We start from the raw sequence: 22260 nt of genomic DNA on the forward strand, positions 1-22260 counted from the left end.
TCCAATTCCCAGATTATTATTATTATTATTATTATTATTATTATTATTATTATTATTATTATTATTATTATTATTATTATTATTATTATTTTTCAAATATTTAATTTTTCATATTTTCAAATTATACAATTCCAAGATCATTAATTACTTTTTTATTTGTATCTTCTTTTTCAGATTTTCAAATTTAAAATTTATAATTTAAAAATTTCAACAACATTATTAACATTAATTACCTTTTTTTTATTCATATCTTCTGCCACACAATATTTGGGATTCCAAGATTATAATTATTATTACAAATTCCAACATTAATTATTATTTGTATTATAGATAGATTCAAGTCAAACATATTCCATTTGGTTCAAAACTTTTCTAAACTTTTAAGATCTGACACTCCCATTTTCATCCTAAATCCTTAATCTAACATGTTCCCACATAAAAATGAGGGGTACATAATAATAGTCAAATATTTTCATTCCTTGAAGTCATCTTTATCATCAAGGGGAATTGGTTTGTTCCTCCAAAACACAGCAAGAATACTCTCACCGAGCTGCATGAAACCATACTTTCAGTAAACTTAGATCTGATTTTAAACCTTTACCCGCATGCGTTGTATTGGTTTTTTTGTTTCTATTACCTTCTTGGCTTAAGTCATTAATGTTGTTCTGTGCTCTTTGTATCCAACCTTTTCTCTTCTTTGATTTTCTTTCCTTTTTCATGAATCTGTCAACCCTACAGCTACTTTCAGAGGTTTGTATCTTCATTTTCCTGTTTTGCTAAGTAAGTATTAAAAAGTTTTAATTTTTTCAAATATCATTTTGCAGAGATCTGATTTGGTTCTTTTGTTTTTATTACCTGATTATGTTAAGCCATTATCTCACTTTTTCTCCTCTTTCAGTTGTTTACGGTTTCAGTAATCTGTCAACGGCACCGCTACTTTTATAGGTTTGTTTCTTGATTTTCATGTTTTCAAATTGATTCCCCAGTATATCAAGCGCCAAGGAAAGATTTTTTCCTTCTTTCGTCCGCATGCAAAAGCAAGAGTCTATGGTTATATGAAATTGGTAAGATTTCTCTGTTAGGGTTTCCACTTTCTGTCTATCTGTGTATTATTTCAGAAATTTCAAAGTAAGGGTTTTTTTTGTGCTAAACAAGAATCCTCTTTTTCAAATCTCCTTTGAAAACGTACCTAAAATTCCATTTCTTTGCAAAGTAGGGTTTTCCGATCATGCTGGCAATTTCAAAAATTGTGTACTTTCAACCTTACTTTTCAAATTCAAACCACAATTTCATTAATCGCAATCCTTGAAGTTTAAATGTTTGCCCTTTTTACAGTTTCGATTTTTTATAGGCTTAATCTCTTCTGTATGAAACCTGACATGCTTAACTTTCTTTTTGTCATTCATTGAAATTGTAAATTTGTTTTTTGGATATTTTTGAAAGTTTCAAAGTAAGGGTTTTTTTTTGTGCTAAACAAGAATCCTCTTTTTCAAATCTGCTTTGAAAACGTACCTAAAATTCCATTTCTTTGCAAAGTAGGGTTTTTCGATCATGCTGGCAATTTCAAAAATTGTGTACTTTCAACCTTACTTTTCAAATTCAAACCACAATTTCATTAATCGCAATCCTTGAAGTTTAAATGTTTGCCCTTTTTACAGTTTCGATTTTTTATAGGCTTAATCTCTTCTGTATGAAACCTGACATGCTTAACTTTCTTTTTGTCATTCATTGAAATTGTAAATTTGTTTTTTTGATATTTTTGAAAATAATTCCTTACCACCTCCTCAGTATATATATGGGTATGTTTTGTGTTTCACATTGACCATTGCATACTACATTTTCCTTTTACTCAAAGGTCACCCTTACAATGTCTGTGTCAAGACAAAATACAAATTGTGTGAAAGATGTTAATCCACAAAGTGAAAATTGGATCCTGATAGCAAGGGTTATACGTTTGTGGTTTGTTTCTGATTTCAAGAAAACAAAGTTTCCATTCTCCATGGAAATGGTCATACAAGACAAAGATGTAAAATACTTTATCATTTTCTTCCATATTTTTTTTTATTACAGTTTAATGTCATTTTTATTAATCATGCTTAATGTTTGTTGCTATCTTTCAGGGTGATAGAATTCATGTTTCCGTTAGAAGAACTCTAATTTATAAATTTCAAAATGATATTTTTGAGGATAAAGTTTATTCCTTCAATTTCTTTAGTGTGTCTACTAATTCAGGATCTTATCGCACTACCTGTCACCAATACAAAATCAATTTTCAGTTTGGAACCAAAGTAAGCTCTATTGGTAATGATCTGGTCTCATGTCCAAAACCTCATTACACACCAATTTCTGTGTTAAAGGCGCCTGGATTTGATACGAACTACTTAGTCGGTTAGTAATATTTCTTTTACTTCAACAGATTTGTTTGAACATGTTTTTAAATGAATATGTTTTTACAGATGTTATTGGAATATTAACTGGTGTGGGAACTGAAAGAGAGCTGAATAGATCAGGGTCAACAACTAAGTTAAATGCAATTTCTATTGAAGCTGATGGGTAAGCTAATATTTTGTACCATAACTAATCCAAAATATTTGTTCTTACAATTGTAATTTTAATTTACAACAGCTACCGCATTGAGTGTACTTTATTTGGTAACTATGTTGATGAGCTCAATGCATTTCTGTCATCTGGAGAGCTGGAAAATATTGTTATCAGTGTGCATTTTGCTAAAGTCAAAATTTTCCAAGGTATGTCAAGTGTTGAATTTCTAATTTATTTATATTTTTTATTTTTTTATTTTATTTACATTATATTTTTATTTTAATGTAGACAAGGTTTTTATACAAAATTGCTTGGAATGTACGAAAATAATATATAATGATAAGTCCAAAGATGCAACCGAACTCAAGAAAAGGTTAGTTTAATATATTATTTTTCGATAATTAAAATGTATGAACCTTTCTAACTACAACTTTTACATCTGTAGGATGATTGAAAGTACGGATTCTCCTACACAGGGACTCAGTCAATTGTGTGACTCTGGAAAACAGAATGTTGAGGATGAATTCATCACCTTCATTCATAGAAATACTATTCAAGGCCTGAAAGATTGCAAAGAGGTATTACTAATGTTTTTTAACAGTGTATTGAAATCGATTATTAATATTTGAAGATCATTTTTTTTTCTTTTTACAGGAAAGCACTTTTGTTATCTTAGCTACAATAAAACATATTGTGTCTGATGACGATTGGTGGTACACAGCTTGCTTATGTGGTAAAGTTGTTTACCCTGATTCCAAAATGTTTTTTTGTGAGAAATGTAACAAACATGTTATCAAAGTCCAACAGAGGTAGTGTTTGTACTTGCATGAATTTATTTTTAATTACATATTACATATTTCTTAATACTTATTACTTATTGTATTATTATATTAATTATTTTTACTTATTTTAATTAATAATTTGTTAATAATTAACTATTAATTATTTTCGTTAAATTATAGATATTATAGATATAATTTGTAAACCTTTCTGTATTTTATATTTCAGGTATAAGCTGAAGCTGCGAGTGATTGATGAAACGGATTCTACGACTTTCGTTCTATTTGACAGGGATGCCACTACACTGATCAATAAATCTTGCACCAAATTATTTGAAAGTCATGATAAGGTAAATTATCGAACCATGCATTTGTTTATTTATGCATTTAAGAAAAGGTTATTATATTAATCGATATTTTTTTTTAATATTTAGAACGGTGATTCTGGTGTACTACCAAAAGACTTTGATCTTTTGATTGACAAAGATGTGTTGTTTAAAGTTGGTTGTGTTAAAGATCAATCTCTTAGGTTTGATCAATCATTTCGTGTCAAAAAAGTTTGTATTGATGATAGTACTATACAAAGGTTTTGTGAAGGTCGTGTTGAAAATGTGGTATGTTTCCTAATTTGAGTGTATTCTTACTTACATTTTACCCTTAAATTCGTTATTTATACTGTTTTTGCTTAATTTAATTTACTTATCATTTTTTGAAGGAACTTCATTCTCAGAAGAAACGACTGTGTACTATTAAAGATGTCCAACAGGATGAGTCTTTTGTACCACTTTCTCAGGTAATTATCATTTAAAGTATTAAGTTAAAAAAGTGAATAATTTACTCTTACTAATATGTTTTGCTATCATCGCAGGATTTATTTAATAAATTCTCCACTGAAGCTGCTGAATTGCAATCTAAAACTATTGATTTAGGCAGTGATAATGTGTTAGGTACTGTTACTGAATTTGTTGCTCCACGGGTTACAAGAGATTTTGCTTCACCTGCTCACACACCTGATGATGATATCCCGCTTAGGGTATTAAGGAAAAATATCAAGATCGAAAAGGGAGTACTATAATTTCATACTATTTCTCTAACGTTTTGTAACTTGAATGATCTATTTTCATGTATTGTGGGCTTTCTTTAATTTCTATGTAGAACATGTTATGATGTATCAGTACAATTCTATTTTTAAAACTGTTTATGTAATATTGTTAGTTTCATATGTTGACATTATCTTTGAGGTACGTACTGATTTTATAGTTCATTTTGAAGTTGTTATATTTTTGTTTTTTTTTCAATTTTATGTCTACATTTTAATTTATTTAATGAGTTTGTTTTTGTGTAATTCATATTATTTTGCATACTTTTTGTAACTCTATTTTGTAACAATGGTTCTTTCATTAAATATCAGAATCGTAATGGTAAGTGCCTCAACTTTTACTTTTTCTTTAATTCATAAATTTATATAGAATTATATAATATTTTAATAATTATAATTTGTGTTTTTTTTGTGAAGGTTATTGAAATATTCTTTTCCTTTCCCAGGGAATTTTTTCCTTTATTACAGATATTGTTTTCCTTTATTAGATTCTTTTTTTCGTCAATTCATTTTTTATACATAATATCTTAGTATGTGATAAAAAAATAAATCTTTGTGTAATGATATGTTTGTCCTTACGAGAAAGAATTTTTTTAAAAAAAAATTCACCTTACACTCAACCTCTAAGAATTCAAACGGATATAGAGGATAGCATTAACTACGTGTCAGAGCAATTCATGCATCACTTCATTTTTTATTTTTTATTTTTGCATAAACTGTCTCTTCTATATCTTTTACACTTTTTTCAAAGTATTCATTTCATCTTCCAAGACTAATTTATTAAAAATTATGGATAGAAGTAATAATTACAGAAGTTAAAAATATTATATTTTAAATTCAATATGAAATTATATTTTAAATTTTAAATTTTAAACATGTATGTTATTTAATGTTAGACGTTAGGGTTTAAGTATTTAATTTAATTATATGTATATATATAATATGATATATTAATAATATTTAATATGTTTAATATATTTTATATTATATTTATTTTATACTTATGTATATATTTATTTATTTATTATTTATTTATTTATATATAATACAGTTTTATGTTAACTATTTTAATTTATTATTATATAATGCTAATTAATTATTAATTATACGTGTCATTAATATTCATTTTATTTATCCATTGAAATAGTTGTATTTTTATTAATTTTTTATTTTGTTAATAACTTATTTAAACTGAAAAAACACTGTTGTATAAGGCAATGTAAAATGGAAACGTCAAAGAATAATTACAGCTAACACCTAACACCTAACCTACTATGCTTTTTAAAGTTTTGTCTTTTCATATTCATTTTTTTTTTACTTTAATATTATTTCATTATTAATTATGAATATTTTTTCTTAATTTATTTTACTATCATTATTTGATTTTAATTATTTTTTAATTATTTAATTTAGTAACTGAAAAGACATGTTGCTTCAGAGGAAATTTAGCGTAGATTTGGGACTGAAAAGGTATGATTGCTATATATAAGTAACGTAGGGCTTTCTATTACTCAGAAACGTATTGCTATTAGTCTTTTATACTTCTTCCCTACTTCCATTATCTTGATCTTTCTTTTTCTCATTGTCATGGCTGTCATTCCTGAAGAGATCGTAAAACTTTGTGGGAAAGGTTTATTTACAACAGTTAACATTCGTGGGGAGGTATGTTTTTGGTTCTTAAATTCCTTACTTTTCATAGTTTTTTCAGTTCTTTAAGTATTTTTATGGTTTTAAAATGGATAGAATGGACACGTGGATCGTGCATTCGCCATCGAGTTTGAAAATGAACTGGAGGAGGAATGGACCCTCAGCGACAGTCAAGGCAATATTCATATAGTATACTATAACAAAGATATACTTTGTCCCCAAATTGTGTATGGATGGTCCCGTCTGAGTGATTTTTATGGGTTTAAAGGTGACCACAATATATTGTTCCGTTACGTGGGTAATAACTCCTTCCATATAACTGTTTTTATGGGGGAGTTATGTGAAATGATTTTGACAAAATTTCTGAAGGAAGTTGAAGGGAGGTTGCCGCTCAACAGTGGCCCCTTTATACATTTTGGCTTAAAGTTGAGTTCAAAACAGGTCTTTGGAGGATATGTGGTAAGTTTACCATCCTTTCTTTTTAAATGGATATTAATATATTCTATTTCTTTTATTAACTAATTATTAACTAATATTTTCGTTATTGTTTAAGGATCTGCCTTCTCCTTTTTCTGAATATATTCGTAGAGGGAAGTTCAAGAAGGTTAATCTACATGGATGGCTAGAAGCTGTTGAATGCACCATTTTCAAGTCCAGGTTTCCTTCCAGAAGCGTTACACTCTGTAACGGGTGGAAACAATTTTGTCGTCTTCATTCTATTCGTGAAGATGACAAAATTATATTTGAATGTAACAAGAAGCCCTCTTCTGATATCAGGGTTCTACTACTGAAGACGTGTCACTACAAAAGACTTAGTGCTTAGGATAATCAGTTATTGTTTTGAACTATATTAGTTTGTTTAAGTTAATTTATTTTTGCAAGTATTGCTTCTTTTTGTTGGGAAGTATCCAGTTTCCACTTTGAGGAAACAAGAACAGTTTATTTTGTTTACTCTTTATTTTTATTTCATTGTGGTTCTGTTTAATTAGCTCATCTTATTTCTTTGTATTTATTGTTTAGTGTTTCTTTCGTTTCAATATGTATATATATATATATATATGCTTTTAATTTTTCATTTCTTATCTGGCATATTAATAATGCGTTGGCATTTCTAAATATGCTCAATGCTATAAGAATTGCCAGTATATTAAAAAAATCATAAGCCTGTTTTATATTCTTGAATGCATGCATATTAATTGGATTTTCTATACAATGTTTATGTTTATATTTTTTATTATTAATTATTAATTATTATGTTATTAGTTATTGCTGTATTAACTATTTTTTTTATCTCGAAACCTTTTGATGTACATTTGTTTGTTTTTCGGTATTATTTTTCTAATTTTTTAAAATTTTTATGAATACTATTTCATTTTCAAAATATTTCTTATTTATTTCTGGAGGTGACTTCATAGTTCAATATGAATTTGCCTACAATTTGTTTCTATTGGAAGAAACACACATTTTTTTATTTACAAGGACTTGATTTGATATAATGTAATGAATTATACTTTTACTTGCAATAATTATTTTGCAGTATTTTTTTTGCAGGTTCAACTTAAGGAAGGAAGTTGGTCTTTAATACTTTATTTTTTATGTATATATATCTTATGGGAACATAGTATAAGAAATCGTTTTATTTAATTTAAATTAGTTTAAATTGTAATGTATTGTAATTTACAAGTCATTGTAAAATTATGTAATTTTAATGTTAATTTTTGTGTGTATTATATTTAATTTAATTAAATTAAATTTAAACTTCTGAATTTCACTATTTCTATATTTCTATATTTATATATTCCTCACTTTCAGAATTTTTATATTTAACCAGACTTATTATAATGTTAAAGTTCAATAAAAAAACAGTTAAAATGTTAAATAGCATAAAAATATTATTAAAAAAATTAAAAAATCCGAAGAAAGGAAATATATCTTATTTTAAAATGATAAAAAGTTATATAAAGTATTATTTAAGAATTCCAGAACTTTCAAGTAATCATTAGTTCCACTGACTACAAATTTCGAAGTTAAATTAAAAAAAAAAACAAATTAAAATAAATATAATATTAGTGCAGATTCAAAATAACTTAAGAATAGAATTTTCAGTGTAAATCATTAACAAAATGAATGAAGAAGTTTTTGGGAAATCACATAAAGTTGGTTCTATTAGTTCAAACTCATTTGTCCCTTATCATCTTCATCTTCTTCGACATTCATAAGCCAACTGATATCTATTTTTTACATTTTAGAAACAATCTTTGTCTCAACATCTTCTTTTTGTTCATTATATTAGATATCAGATACCAGATCTGCTCTGCATGGTGTACTATGTTTCTGCTTGGTTCTGGGAGGTACAACTCAAACACTTTAGAACGGAAAAGGTAATTAAAGCTTTGATTTTTTTCATTCCGACCATAAATATTAATTAAAGGTGCATGCATTTAAGACATAAAAACTCTTTCTCTTCTTCTTTGATTTCCCAGTATAGAACTTGGTAAAAATAGGCACTGTAGAGGTATCCATGGAATGGAAAAGGTAATTAAAGTTTGGATCTTTTTTCATCCTAACCCTAAATATTGATTAAAGTTTCCATTTTTAAATGTTTTAAGTTCACAGATTTAAGGTATAATAATTATTTTAAGCTCTGTTTTAGTGAAATTAGTAAATACAAAATGAGAATATCTGTTTTAGTCACTTTTTTTGGCGGTATACATATACTACATGTTTTTGCATGTTGTGTATTATTTCAGATATATCCAATGGAAGAATTCCTTTTTTTTGTTAAACAGAAAAGCTGTTCTAGAATGGTGCAAAAGAAAGTTAGCCAAAGTTCCTTTTTTTTGCTTAATAGGGTTGTCGGATCAGGGTATATTGATGTACTTTATGTTTCTGTTTTTGGAGGTTGCTTCGTTCATCTGTGTTTTAAGAGATGATTGTTCCTAGATAAATGTTCGTCCAGATATATTACTATATTTATTATTTACTATATATATTATTATATATACAATCTGATAAATTTATTCCCTGCAGGTTTCCTCTTTCAAAAGTCAACCAACAATTCATTAATGAGAATGCTTAAAGTAGAACGTTGTTCTTTTGCACTGGAATAGGAATTTGTTTTCATATCTTAAAAGTTAAGTTCCCCTTTTTCACAACAACTTCTACACATGCATTTCTTCATCGAACATTGATACTACCTAAATTTTTAAATTTTTTATTCTTCTTACATTTCGAAGTTTGATTGTTTATTATGCAAAATATAGAAAAATTGTGCAAGTGTTATCCCTTTTGGGAGGTAAATTTTTGGTTTAACATTTTTAAGTATTAAATATAATTATTATATAATTATATAAATAGATATGATTATTATATAAAAATATTACACATTTTTTTTCAATATTTTAATAGTTAATTAATAAATTTATTATGTCAAAGTAATAACATAAAAGGGAGTCTCGTGCGTGACCATATACCGTCAAAATTGGCGCCAAAACAAACAGCCAAAACAAAGCTACTGTGAACAATATATTTTACATACTTACTGCTGAAAACAGTACATACTTTTATGGTTGAAAATATTTGTTCTTACTACAATACTCCCTGAAGTTCAGTCATTCAACTTTCAATAGTTATGGAGAAACTGAAGGAAAATATTAATAGAAGAAATAGCATTCTTAGCCTTTCTCAAACAAATTCTAATGCATCAGGTATACCAACTACAATGTATATTTATATTTTTAAGTGTCATATATACATACATATAGATATAGATATATATTTCAAAATTATTTTTAGAAAACAATTTCATAGTCTATTATGATCTATATATAATCAACTGTCACGCCAATTTATGGTAAAAATATATAAAAAATAAATGGTATGTTATAGTTCTTAATAAATTTATTGTTTGTTTATGATTTGACCTATTTTTTTAAATGATTTTTATTTTCCAGAGAATCAAAATCCAAACACAACATGCATATCTGAATCCCGCAATGGTAAGCATAAGTTTAAGCATATCTGAATCCCGCATTTTTATTTATCATTTTCACTGTAATTTTTTTTTTAGTGCTAGCAGCTGATAATGGAAAAGATGCCAAAAGAAAAAGAAAAAATATATTGTATGAATTGCGAAGAGAGAATGTCAAAACAACAGGTAGTCAACATAATTACCTTTTTTTTATCATTAATAATACTAAATGTCAAAATTTATCCATGTATTTTTATTTTTAAACAAGTTAATCCAAATGCAATACACTTAACTCATAATTCTATGAACTTAACTTTACTGTTATCTAATTTTTTTATTATATATATTTAAAAATTAGGTTCATAAAAGAAGTTAATAATCACTTATGATGTAAGAGTGAATCAACTCTCAACACAATTTATGGTAAAAATATATAAAAAATAGATTGCATGTTATAGTTTTTAACAGCTTATTATTTTACATGGGTTTTATTCTCCAGAGAATCAAAATCCAAACACAACATGCATATCTGATTCGAACAATGGTAAGTATAACTTTAAGAATATTCTTTACTTTCAAAGTACTTTATCCTATTTATATATGATTTTCGTTGTAATTTTTTTTTATTTTAGTTCTCGATGCTGATAATGGAAAATATAACAGAAGAAAAAGAAGAAATATATTATATGAACTGCGCAGCAAAAAAGTTAAAACAACAGGTAGTGAAACCTAAATACCTTATTTTTATATATATTTAGATTTAAATTTAGATTTAAAATATAATTAGCATTATTTGTCATCCCTTTACCTTATTTATCACCAATTATGACTTATTGTTGTAGGTGGAAGTACTCCTAACTCATGTGAAGATCTTGGTTCTCCAACATCAGGAATTATGATAACAAATATCCCAGTTTATGAGAAGTTTACTCCCAACAATCAATTAATGCATTCAGCCACCAAAGTATTGTCATCAATGAGTACTGTTAGTAATTTAGAATTGCTTCAAGGTTAGTGAAAACGTATTATAAATTTTATTCATAACAATTTAAATTAATACTACATCAATAAACATTTGAATTTTTATATATACTGTTTTTGTGGAATCATTTTTTTTTTTATTAATCAGATGTTGCCAAATCTGCAAAGGTAGAAGAGGGAAACTTCATTTATGGTCAGCGAGAAAAGGTTAATCCAACAAGAGGTAATAACAATGACATTTTATTTCATTTAACTCTCGCAATATGTCATTCAATGAAATTTGTAATTATATTACTAAAGTCAAATCTTATGCCTAATTTATTTTTTTGTAGGTCAAACTATTGTGAACTCAAGTAAGAAATTTTTGTGTCAAAGTTCTCAAAATACAAGCATAAATGATTCTATCTGTGCAAAACTGACTCCTGACAATGAATTCAACACCATGCATTCAATTCCAAAAGTATTATCATCAATGAGTACAGTTAGTAATGAAGAATTTGGGCTTACGGTGCAACTTCATGGTTAGTTTTAATGGATAATTCAACTGTTTTCATTACAATTATAGTACTAATTTATGTTTTACTATATTTTTTCTAAATCAACTGAAATCATTAAGTAGTAATAATTATCATATATATATGGTTCAAACACACTCAAATGCTAAATTTCTTCAAATCATTTTTCTAAGATTAAGTTTAATGTAAAATAATTTATAAGTTCTTATATACTGATGTTAATTGATTTATCTTATTCGATCACTCATTGAAAGTTTTTGCTTTAGGTCAAAGTACTCTTAAATCAAGTCAGGATTTTGATTCTCAGACATCTGGAATTACAGGCTCAAATTTCCTTTCTTCTCATCAGCTTACTCCTAAAAATCACTTAAACATGATGAATTCTACTACCAAAGCAATGTCATCAATGCAAACAATTACTCATGGAGACATTACTCTCACTCAACTTCCTCATGGTTAGTTTACGATCAATGATTCGTTATATTTGATTAAAATATCTAGCAATGGCACATTATAATTTTATTTCTTTATTTTTTGAAAAAAAAAAATCTTTGATTTTGTGCACATTTGGGTAAAGCTGCAAAAGGGTGATCAAGCTAGAGGTAGTAGAAATATAGAATGAATGAAAATTCATTTAATGAAAAACACTTTTTTAACAAAAATCATTGTGTTTTGCAATTAGTGACCCCTAAGAGTCATGTGAACGTGATGGATGCAACTTCTCAATCATTGTCATGTTTACAAACAATTTGTACTACCCCTAAATTTCAAGGTTAGTTCAGGAAACTAATGTAAATGATTTTTCGTTTATCTTTTTTGTCAATTAAATTTCAAAATCATACTCATGTTTTAGTACTAATTATTTGTTGCTTTGGAACATATTTTCTCCAGGTAATTCAGTTGCAGGGAGTTTAGGGTATGTATTTAGTAACACACTAAACTTACATAACAAGTCCGGTACACACAGTGTTGAAATCATTGAATCAGTGACTCAGAGATTGAATTTTGACGAAGATATCCAAAATGAAGAAAATAATGGTACTAAAAATTGTTAATTTATAATTCTTTTTTTTTTAAATTTTGTAACAACCACTTTCTTTTATTATTTTTTGTTTCAGATGACACCAGACAAGTTTTTAGTTCTGAATTATATTCAAAAGCTGAAAATGAAGGTGCATATCTTTAACTATAACTTCTTCACTTCTTCATCAAACTAAATCAATTTATATCAGAAAAGTAATAGATCACCTTTCTTAATTTTCTGAAAATAGCTACTGTTGAATTTGGACAACCTACTATTCAATGTGAATACTGCTTGGGCGAGGTTTGGTATGAAGAAAGATCTCAGAAATCTAAGATTTATGTTAAGGTTGATTTTTCTATTTGTTGTCAAAAGGGAAAAGTACAACTCCCTTTCTTACAAAAACCTCCTAAATTGCTGTTAGATTTATTAAATGGGAAAGATAGTCGAAGTCAACACTATCTACAAAATATTAGAAGTTACAATAGTATGTTTTCATTTACTTCAATTGGAGGGAATATTCACTCTTCGATAAATGATGGATCTGGCCCTCCTCAATTTATTCTGCATGGACAAAACTATCATAGGATTGGAAGCTTGCTCCCCAATAGTGGATCATCTCCTAAGTTTGCACAACTTTACATATATGACACTCAAAATGAAGTGTCAAATAGATTATCTCACTTTGGGTATGTGTTATTTTTAGTTACTTTAATGACTTACTTTCTATTTACTGGATTAATTCAAAGATTATTTTTAATGATATATTTTTAAAAATTGCATGTAGGTCAAAAGTGAAAAATGTGACGTTTGACAAATCCTTGATTGAAGATCTTACCAAGATGATTGATGACAACAATGTTTTGGCCAAAACTTTTAGAAGAGTAAGAGAATTTCTACATGATGATGTAAATTCAGATTTTGCATTGAGGTTATTTAGACACCGATGCAAAGATCCAAGAGTGTACAATACCCCTACAACAGATGAGATAGCTGCATTAATTGTGGGTGATATGAGCAACATGGAAGTAGGGCGAGATATCATAGTGAAAAAATATTCAGGACAAATGTATAGACTCCATGAAACACATACAGCCTTTATTCCATTACAATATCCATTAATATTCCCCTTTGGAGAGGATGGGTATCAAGAACAGATTTCAATACGGAATTCTGGAAGTAACAGCAGAGAACGTAAGAGAAGTCGTATTTCATTAAGGGAATTTATTGCATTTAGAATTCAAGAAAGAAATGTGGAGTTTGGGAATATAGTCCATTCACGTCGATTGTTTCAACAATTTTTGGTTGATGCATATACAATGGTTGAAGCTCAAAGATTGTCTTTTATAAGGCTAAACCAAAAAACAATCCGTTGTGATATTTTGCAAGGCGTACAAGAAGCAATGAATCAAGGAGAAACAAATTCTTCTGCAATTGGAAAGCGGATAGTTTTACCTTCATCTTTTACAGGAGGAATGAGATATATGTTCAACAATTGCCAAGATGCTATGGCCATTTGCAAAACATTTGGATATCCAGATTTATTTATCACTATTACCTGCAACGTAAATTGGTCAGAAATACGTGACTTTGTTACCTCAAAAGGATTAACTGCTGCTGATAGGCCAGACATTGTTTGTAGAGTTTTCAAGATGAAATTAGATCAAATGATGATTGACTTCAAAAAAAATGACTATTTTGGCAAAGTTAATGCAGGTAATCCACATTAACCCATATTTAACAGTTTGTTTGATTTATTATTATGTATTACATTTTGAAGAATTTTTTTCATATTCTTTCAGGTATGTACACTGTGGAATTTCAAAAAAGGGGTTTACCTCATGCCCACATACTACTGTGGTTGGATGGAGAGAATAAGTTAAGAAATCCAACAGATATTGATGGATTCATTTATGCAGAATTACCCGATGCATTTTTATATCCTAAATTGTCAAAGGCAGTGACAACCTACATGATACATGGCCCTTGCGGGGTAAGTCGAATAAGTTCACCTTGCATGATTAATGGTAGATGTTCAAATTTTACCCAAAGAAATTTAAACTGTTGACTACTATTGATGAGGATGGATATGCATGTTATAAACGTCAAGATAATGGAACATTAATTCTTAAAAATGGAATTAAGTTGGACAATAGAAATGTTGTGCCATATAGCCCTTTGCTACTACTGAGGTATCAAGCCCATGTTAACACAGAATATTGCAACAAATCAAATTCAATCAAGTATTTGTTTAAATATGTGAACAAGGGTCCAGATAGAGCCAATTTGAAAATTACTACTGCTGATAAAGACTCTACAGAGACCCCAGTTATTGATGAAATTAAACAGTATTATGATTGTAGATACATATCTCCATGTGAAGCTGTGTGGAGAATATTTGCCTTTGATATCCATCATAGATGGCCTCCAGTTCAACGATTAACTTTTCATCTATTGTATGAGCAACCAATTGTTTTTAAAGACAATGAAGACATTGATGAAATATTGAACTTCAATCAACATAAAACAACAATGTTTTTAGCTTGGTTTGAAGCTAATAAAATTTATCCACTGGGAAAAAATTTGACTTACTGTGAATACCCTAGATTTTTTGTTTGGATGGCAGACAGAAGAGAGTGGAAGCCAAGAAAAAATGGTCTTAGTATTGGAAGGTTAACATATATTCCTACAGGGTCAGGGGAATTATATTATCTGAGGTTATTGTTGAATTATCAAAAGGGTTGCTGTAGCTATGATAATATCAAAACTGTTAATGGTTTCATTCACAAAACATATAAAGAGGCATGCTATGCAATGGGGCTATTGGCAGATGATAAAGAGTTTATTGATGCAATTATAGAGTGCAGTGTCCTTGCTTCAGGAAATCAGTTGGGAAGACTCTTTGTTACCCTTTTAATGATGAATACTATGTGTAGACCAGATGAAGTGTGGAACAAAACATGGAAGTTGTTATCAGATGATATTTTATACCAAAAAGAAAGGAGTTTGTCCTACCAGGTATAATTTTATTATTTTATTTGAAATTTATAATTTATAATTTTATAATTGCTATATGACATATAATTTCTTTCCTAGGTCTTAGAATTGAAGATGCTCAAATTCAAAACCTTTGTCTTCTACAAGTAGAAGAGTTATTAATTTCAAATGGTAAGTGTTTGAAAGATTTTCCAAGTCTGCCAGAACCTATTCATTCTGATTCCTTTATTTATCAAAATAGATTCATTATTGATGAATTGAATTATGACAAAATACAAATGTCTGAAATGCATTGTTCTCTTTTTCAAACTCTTACTCCTGAGCAAGTGGAAGTTTATGAGAATATAATGACAGCAGTCCTGTTAGACCTTGGTGGATTTTTTTTCTTATATGGTTATGGGGGAACTGGAAAAACTTTCATGTGGAAAACTTTGTCCACTGGTCTTAGATCAAAAGGGTTTATTGTTTTAAATGTAGCTTCTAGCGGTATAGCTTCTTTGTTACTTCCAGGGGGAAAAAGAGCTCATTCTACCTTTTGCATTCCTTTTGTAATAAATGAAGAGTCAACATGCAATATTCCTCAAGGAAGTCTTAGGGCCAAATTGTTGATCAAAACGAAATTAATTATATGGGATGAAGCCCCAATGATTAATAGGTTATGTTTTGAAGCCCTAGATAGAACTTTAAGGGATGTCATGAGAGCTGTAAGTGAAGAAAATGCTCTTAAACCTTTTGGTGGTAAAGTAATTGTATTGGGAGGAGACTTTCGTCAGATATTACTGTTGTCAAAAATGGATCAAAGTATGACATTGTGAAGGCAACAGTAAATTACTCTGACTTATGGAAACATTGCAAAATCTTAAAACTTACAGAGAATATGAGATTAAAGAGTGATACATCAATTCAAAGTAAAACAGAAATAAAAGAGTTTGCTGATTGGATACTTCACATTGGAGATGGAGATATGGAGCTAAATGAGTTGGGACAAGGAATGATTGAAATACCGGAAGAGAATTTAATTTTAGATGTTGAACAACCTTTACTGCAGTTGGTTGAGTTTGTTTATCCCTCCTACATAAACAATGTGACATCTGATGATTCTTTTGATGATGGTGCAATATTATGTCCAACAAAAGAATGTGTGGATCAAGTGAATGAATTCATTTTATCATTAATACCAGGATCTGAAGTTACTTATTTAAGTTCAGACAGTCCTTGCGATGTGAAGAACAAGAAAATGCTCAAGCTGAGTGGTTTACAACTGAATTTTTAAATGAGATCAAATGCTCTGGAATTCCCAATCACTGTGTTAAATTAAAAGTCGGAGTTCCAATAATGCTTCTAAGAAATATTGATCAAGCCAATGGACTTTGCAATGGAACAAGATTACATGTAACTCACTTGGGGAAAAATGTTATTGGTGCCAAAGTTATTACTGGGAAAAATATAGGTGATCAAATATTTATTCCCAGAATGAACTTGACTCCTTCGGAAACAGGTTTGCCATTTATGTTTCAAAGAAGGCAATTTCCAATATCTTTGTGTTTTGCCATGACAATAAATAAAAGTCAAGGTCAAACTCTGAATAAAGTTGGTCTATATCTATCCCGTCCAGTCTTTACACACGGACAATTATATGTTGCTCTTTCAAGAGTAAAATCTAAGAAAGGGTTGAAGATATTGATTTTGGATGATAATGGTATTCCCACAAATTTCACTACTAACGTGGTTTACAAAGAAATATTCGAAAATGTTTGAAGTATTAACTTACAGCGTTACATATGAGGTATGAAATTTCTTTATTTATTTGAAATATATTTTTATTTATCATATTTTTTTGTAATATATGAACAACAATTTAAGAACTGATATACACTATCTCTTATAGGTTTTGATCAATGCTTTTGTTTGACACAATTATTCATGGTCATCTTGAAAGTATGGTACGTATCTTTTATTTTGACATATCTTTGTCAAGGTTGCTTAATTTAATTAATGTTTTACAGGAATTACTTATAAGAAGTAACAGTTTTGTAAAATTAAAGTTCAGAAATGATGAATCTGTAAAGCACTTGATGACGTATGTTTACTTAAATTATTAATTACATAATTTATTATTACTATTACAAATTTCGTGTACCTATTTGTGTACTTAATCTTTTATTCAGGCTCTTGAAAGGCAATGTGAAATTCTTGATTTATGGAGTCAAATTCTATTGAGGGTTGCGTACTGGATGATCATATCTCATTCAAGATATTAAGGACAAATATCAACATTGATTCAAAGGAAGTAATTTTAATGAAGAAATTTGATGTAGTATTAGCACTGCTTGGACAGTTTTGCAGTATATTCGTTACTCTCTGCATATTATTTAATTTATATTCACACTATATTTTGATGATTTGTAGAATTACTATTGCACATTTCTTTGTATAATGTTTTGGTCTCACCACAGGACACAATGTTTCAGGTACTGTTAATATTAGAGTTAAAACAATTTCTTAAATTTCAATACGTTTATATATTATATATATAAATTTTTATTATTATCTTATTTTAATCAGTATTTTTTTTTTATAACTGATATAAATTTTTTTTATCTAGAATATTTCAGGTGAGTTATTTGTTTCAAGAACCTTTACAGGTATTGTCATCATTTTTGTGTACATTTTAATAGTTTGTTTTATTAGTAATAACTATGTGTTTTATTAATTTTTAGCGTTTTTACTATTTGGACACTTTTAATTTCTTTGTGTAATGTGTTACTGTGCTCAAATTATATCTTAAATCATAACTTATACCTTAAATGATTATATAAGTTATTGTGCTCATATTATATCAACATTATGGTCAACAAGATAAAAGGTAGATCATTTCTTATTTTCAAGCTTTTTGTTTATTGATAAATGGTTGCATTAAATAGGTATCAGACTAATTAGTCAATAATTTATTTTATTCTTTTTGAGATAGAGTGTGCCCTTTTTATTTTCCTGATACACTTTTTTCGAAATTTATTTGCTTTTTCCTATGCAGAACTTTTTTCGAAATTTAATTGCTTTTTCCTATGCAGAACTTTTTTCGAAATTTAATTGCTTTTTCCTATGCAGAGTTCGTGAAGCAGGTAATCATTTCATCCCAATTTCCAAATTTAAGGATTTCAAAATTTATTTTTTTAAACAATCATTTATTTTATAAATTATTTAAATTTTAACCGTTGGATTTACATGCTATTATTATTATTATTATTATTATTATTTATGTCAAATCATTATATGTTGTGAGAATTGATTTTTTTTCTGGGACGAATTCTTTTTATGTTATATTTCTCATCATCAAACTTCTTAAAATGAACAAATTCATTATTCAAAAATATTTATTAAATAAAACAATTTTTTTAAATCAAAAAATATTTAAAGGCTTTATTTATTGATACATGCGTGCTTTACATGTATCTGATAGCAATCAACTCACAATTTTTCAGATTGTACTTTTTTTAATTTAGTCTGACTTGCTTGATTTTGTATTTTTACAGATACACGTGGCTAATGTAATCTCTCTTACACATTTCTCAAAATATTGATTCCTCTTCCCTATCAGATTTGGTAGATATAGATAATCATTTCACATTAAACATTAAATATTTCGCTTCCCACAACCGTACTCATTTCTACCAAATCTTCTATAAAATATCCTTAACCCTACTTTTTTTCTGGTGCTCTACTACTTTGTTTCTGGTGGTTTCTCTATTATTCTTTTTCTCTTCTACTGAGTTCTTGGTGTTTTCTCCACTACTCATTTAATGGCGCCCAGTGCTGAAGAAATCATTAGACTTCAAACAAGAGGAGTCTTTTGGTGCATGAACAGTCGTGGTGACGTATGTATATTTATTTTTTTTTTCCAAATTTCTTCTTTTCAACATTGTCTTTATTTCCTGACCTTTTTTTTTTCTTTATTTCATAAAAATAGCTTGGTTATGTAGATCGGGCTTTCGCCATCGAGTTTCAAAAAGAACTGGGAAAGGAGTGGACACTGGCTGATCAGAGGAAACGTCCATATAGTGGAATATAACGAAAATTTATTGTCGCCGGAAATATTGAGTGGATGGTTTAATTTATTTGATTTTTATGGTTTCATAGATGATAACTACATTTTATTCCGTTATGTGGGTCACAACGCCTTCCATATAACTGTTTATATGGATGACGTCCCTCAGAGTGGAGTAGATCCTTATTGGAAGAAATTGAAGGGAAGGAACCCTTAAGCATTGGTCCCTTTGATCATTTTTCAATAAAGTTGTCTCGATTAAGTATCCAACTCAGTTATCTGGTTAGTATAAAATTGATTTATTTCAAATGCTCTGTATTTTATTCTACTTCATTTCTATTTTCTTATTATTTCGATATTGTTGTAGGATCTTCCTGCTAAATTTTCACAATATATTCGACAGGGAGATTCAACAAGGTTACTCTGCATGGTCTACTAATGAATGTGGAATGCAAGATCTTGAAGGGAAGCTCCTTTTAGACGGATTAAACTTGGAAAAGGGTGGAAGAATTTCTGTAGTTTCATTCTTTTCGTGAAGGAGACAAGATTATCTTCGAATGTGATACGAGAAATCCTTCTTCTCATATCAGGGTTTTGTTACTTACTTCTATTCACAGTTTAAGTTATCCTGCATAATTTCGGTTATTATTCTCATAGCATAATAGTTACCAAGGACTAAGAAAGCTCATACATATTTATGTTTATGCTACTTGGACTTTTTTGGAAAACTGAACAGTTAGGTACTCTTTATGTTTATATTATATTCACTATATGTTTCTGTTTAGTATTGTTCATATTCTATTTGTTCATCTGTTTATTTATAAATTTGTTTCATTATCTGGTATATTTATAATAGGTTGGCATTATTACATATGCTTAACACTATAACAATTGCCAGTATATTAAAGTCAAAAAATCTTTTATCATATTTTTTATTATATATATTTTGTGTTAATATTAGAGAATGCTTATATTCGTTTTATTCTTTGTATATTGTCTATTATTAATTAGTCATTCAAGTATTAATTGTTGCTTTTTTTTTATATAGAACATGATGATGTATATATGTTTATTATTGTTGTATGGTTTTTAAGATCTTTAGTTATTTATATAATAGTATTTCATTATGTTTTAGTTGTATTATATTACATTACATTTTAATTTAATTTAGATCATAAAAGGTGAATTCATAATTTAATATGATTTTGCCTACAATCTGTTTCTTGAAGAAACACACATTTACTGAGAGTTTTTTTGTAATAATTGTACTTGGTATAATCTCCTGAATTCTATTTTTTAATTGTAAACATTTTTTGGAGAGTTTATTCTATTTTTTAATTGCAAAGATTTTTTGGAGAGTTTTTTTTGCAGATTAAATTACAGGTTGAAGATAGCATGAGGTTGGTGAAGAGGACTTCAAAATGAGAGGACTTCAAAATGGATACATAGTATTAGATAATTGTTTTATAATAATGTTGTTCAAAATATTTTATTGTATTGATATTGTAATGTATTTATTATGGCCAAATATATTCATAAATTTTTAATTATGTTACATTATATTAAATTCATTAATATACTAAAATTATATAAATTTATACTATACAATATATTTAATTTCATTTCATCAAATTAATAATTTATATATATCTAAATAAATTTATTATTTTTAATATTAATATTTAAATATAAAAAATTCGAAAAAGTCACACGGGTCAACCTACTAGTCTAAAACAACATAAAACTACAAAATTAGTAGAAATAGTTTTGGGCTTTGAAATCACACAGAATTTTTTGAGTTTGACATGCTTTGAAATCTGAAATCTAGATTGACCACCTTTAGCAAAATTATGACAAAGTTTGCTGGCACTGAGTAGTTGTTAATTGGAATATTTTATGGGTTTTGGAAATTTAGGAGGTATAAGCTTATGCTCAAGTGTGAGTTCCAGCAAAATATGTCCTGCATAATGTTGAATATAGTTTCACACTTTCACATATATTTCAATGTATAACAAGGACACAAAGTTGATATTGATATAACATATTATTTGACCCGAATAGAAAAAAAGTACCACAGTTGTCTCTACAACTTCTATTTAGTTGTAACTTCAATTTTCCCCGTTGAGATCTTTTCTAATACAAAAATAATACTTTTTGACGACTTTATAATATATACTATTTTAATGTGATGAATTTAAAATAAATATATATAATAAAAGATAAATTTAAATTTAAATAATATAATAAAATAATAATATTAAGAATTATAATATAATTATAATGAAAAATTTGTGGGTTGTCAATAATGATACAATTTTCATTGCTTTGGAAAAAGGGTTTCTCGTCACACATATCTTCGCTAGTTGAATACAAGGCATGCCAAGACACTTCTTTTAAAAGTTCTTCTACAATAAGATCAAATCACTAAAATAATGTGAAAATGTCTTCTTCTTTTTTGGACATTTTTCCAATAGTTCCATTAGAAAATAACCCGACATGAAATTGAATCACAAACTGACAAGAAAATGAAAAAAAAAAAAACACGAGGTAGAAAATGAGGAAAATTAAGTGGTCATGTGGTGATGGCATGATTAAGGGAATAGTCATACAGAGTTGGTATGAGATAAAGGTTGTTTTTTCTTCCCATGTAGCTCCAAAGGCTTCT

General features: G+C 28.0%; 1 protein-coding gene across 1 annotated transcript; it reads left to right on the top strand.

The window, feature by feature from the left end:
• Positions 1 to 1867: 1867 nt before the first annotated feature.
• LOC137839187 (uncharacterized) lies at positions 1868 to 17457 on the top strand. The gene is given in 32 exon segments (XM_068648313.1): positions 1868 to 2026; positions 2121 to 2301; positions 2457 to 2553; positions 2626 to 2747; positions 2830 to 2914; positions 2987 to 3119; positions 3196 to 3350; positions 3550 to 3670; positions 3755 to 3934; positions 4036 to 4113; positions 4189 to 4353; positions 5935 to 6081; positions 6163 to 6525; positions 6620 to 6723; positions 8360 to 8447; positions 8817 to 8967; positions 10020 to 10064; positions 10136 to 10222; positions 10879 to 11046; positions 11166 to 11240; positions 11350 to 11538; positions 11799 to 11987; positions 12215 to 12304; positions 12424 to 12570; positions 12651 to 12704; positions 12804 to 13242; positions 13341 to 14269; positions 14356 to 14586; positions 14589 to 15557; positions 15650 to 16327; positions 16330 to 16767; positions 16770 to 17457. Coding segments are annotated over 32 exon segments (7596 nt in total). The 3' UTR covers positions 17309 to 17457.
• Positions 17458 to 22260: the final 4803 nt, after the last annotated feature.

Source organism: Phaseolus vulgaris, chromosome 3 (assembly GCF_000499845.2).
Source record: "Phaseolus vulgaris cultivar G19833 chromosome 3, P. vulgaris v2.0, whole genome shotgun sequence".
Lineage (NCBI taxonomy): Eukaryota > Viridiplantae > Streptophyta > Magnoliopsida > Fabales > Fabaceae > Phaseolus > Phaseolus vulgaris.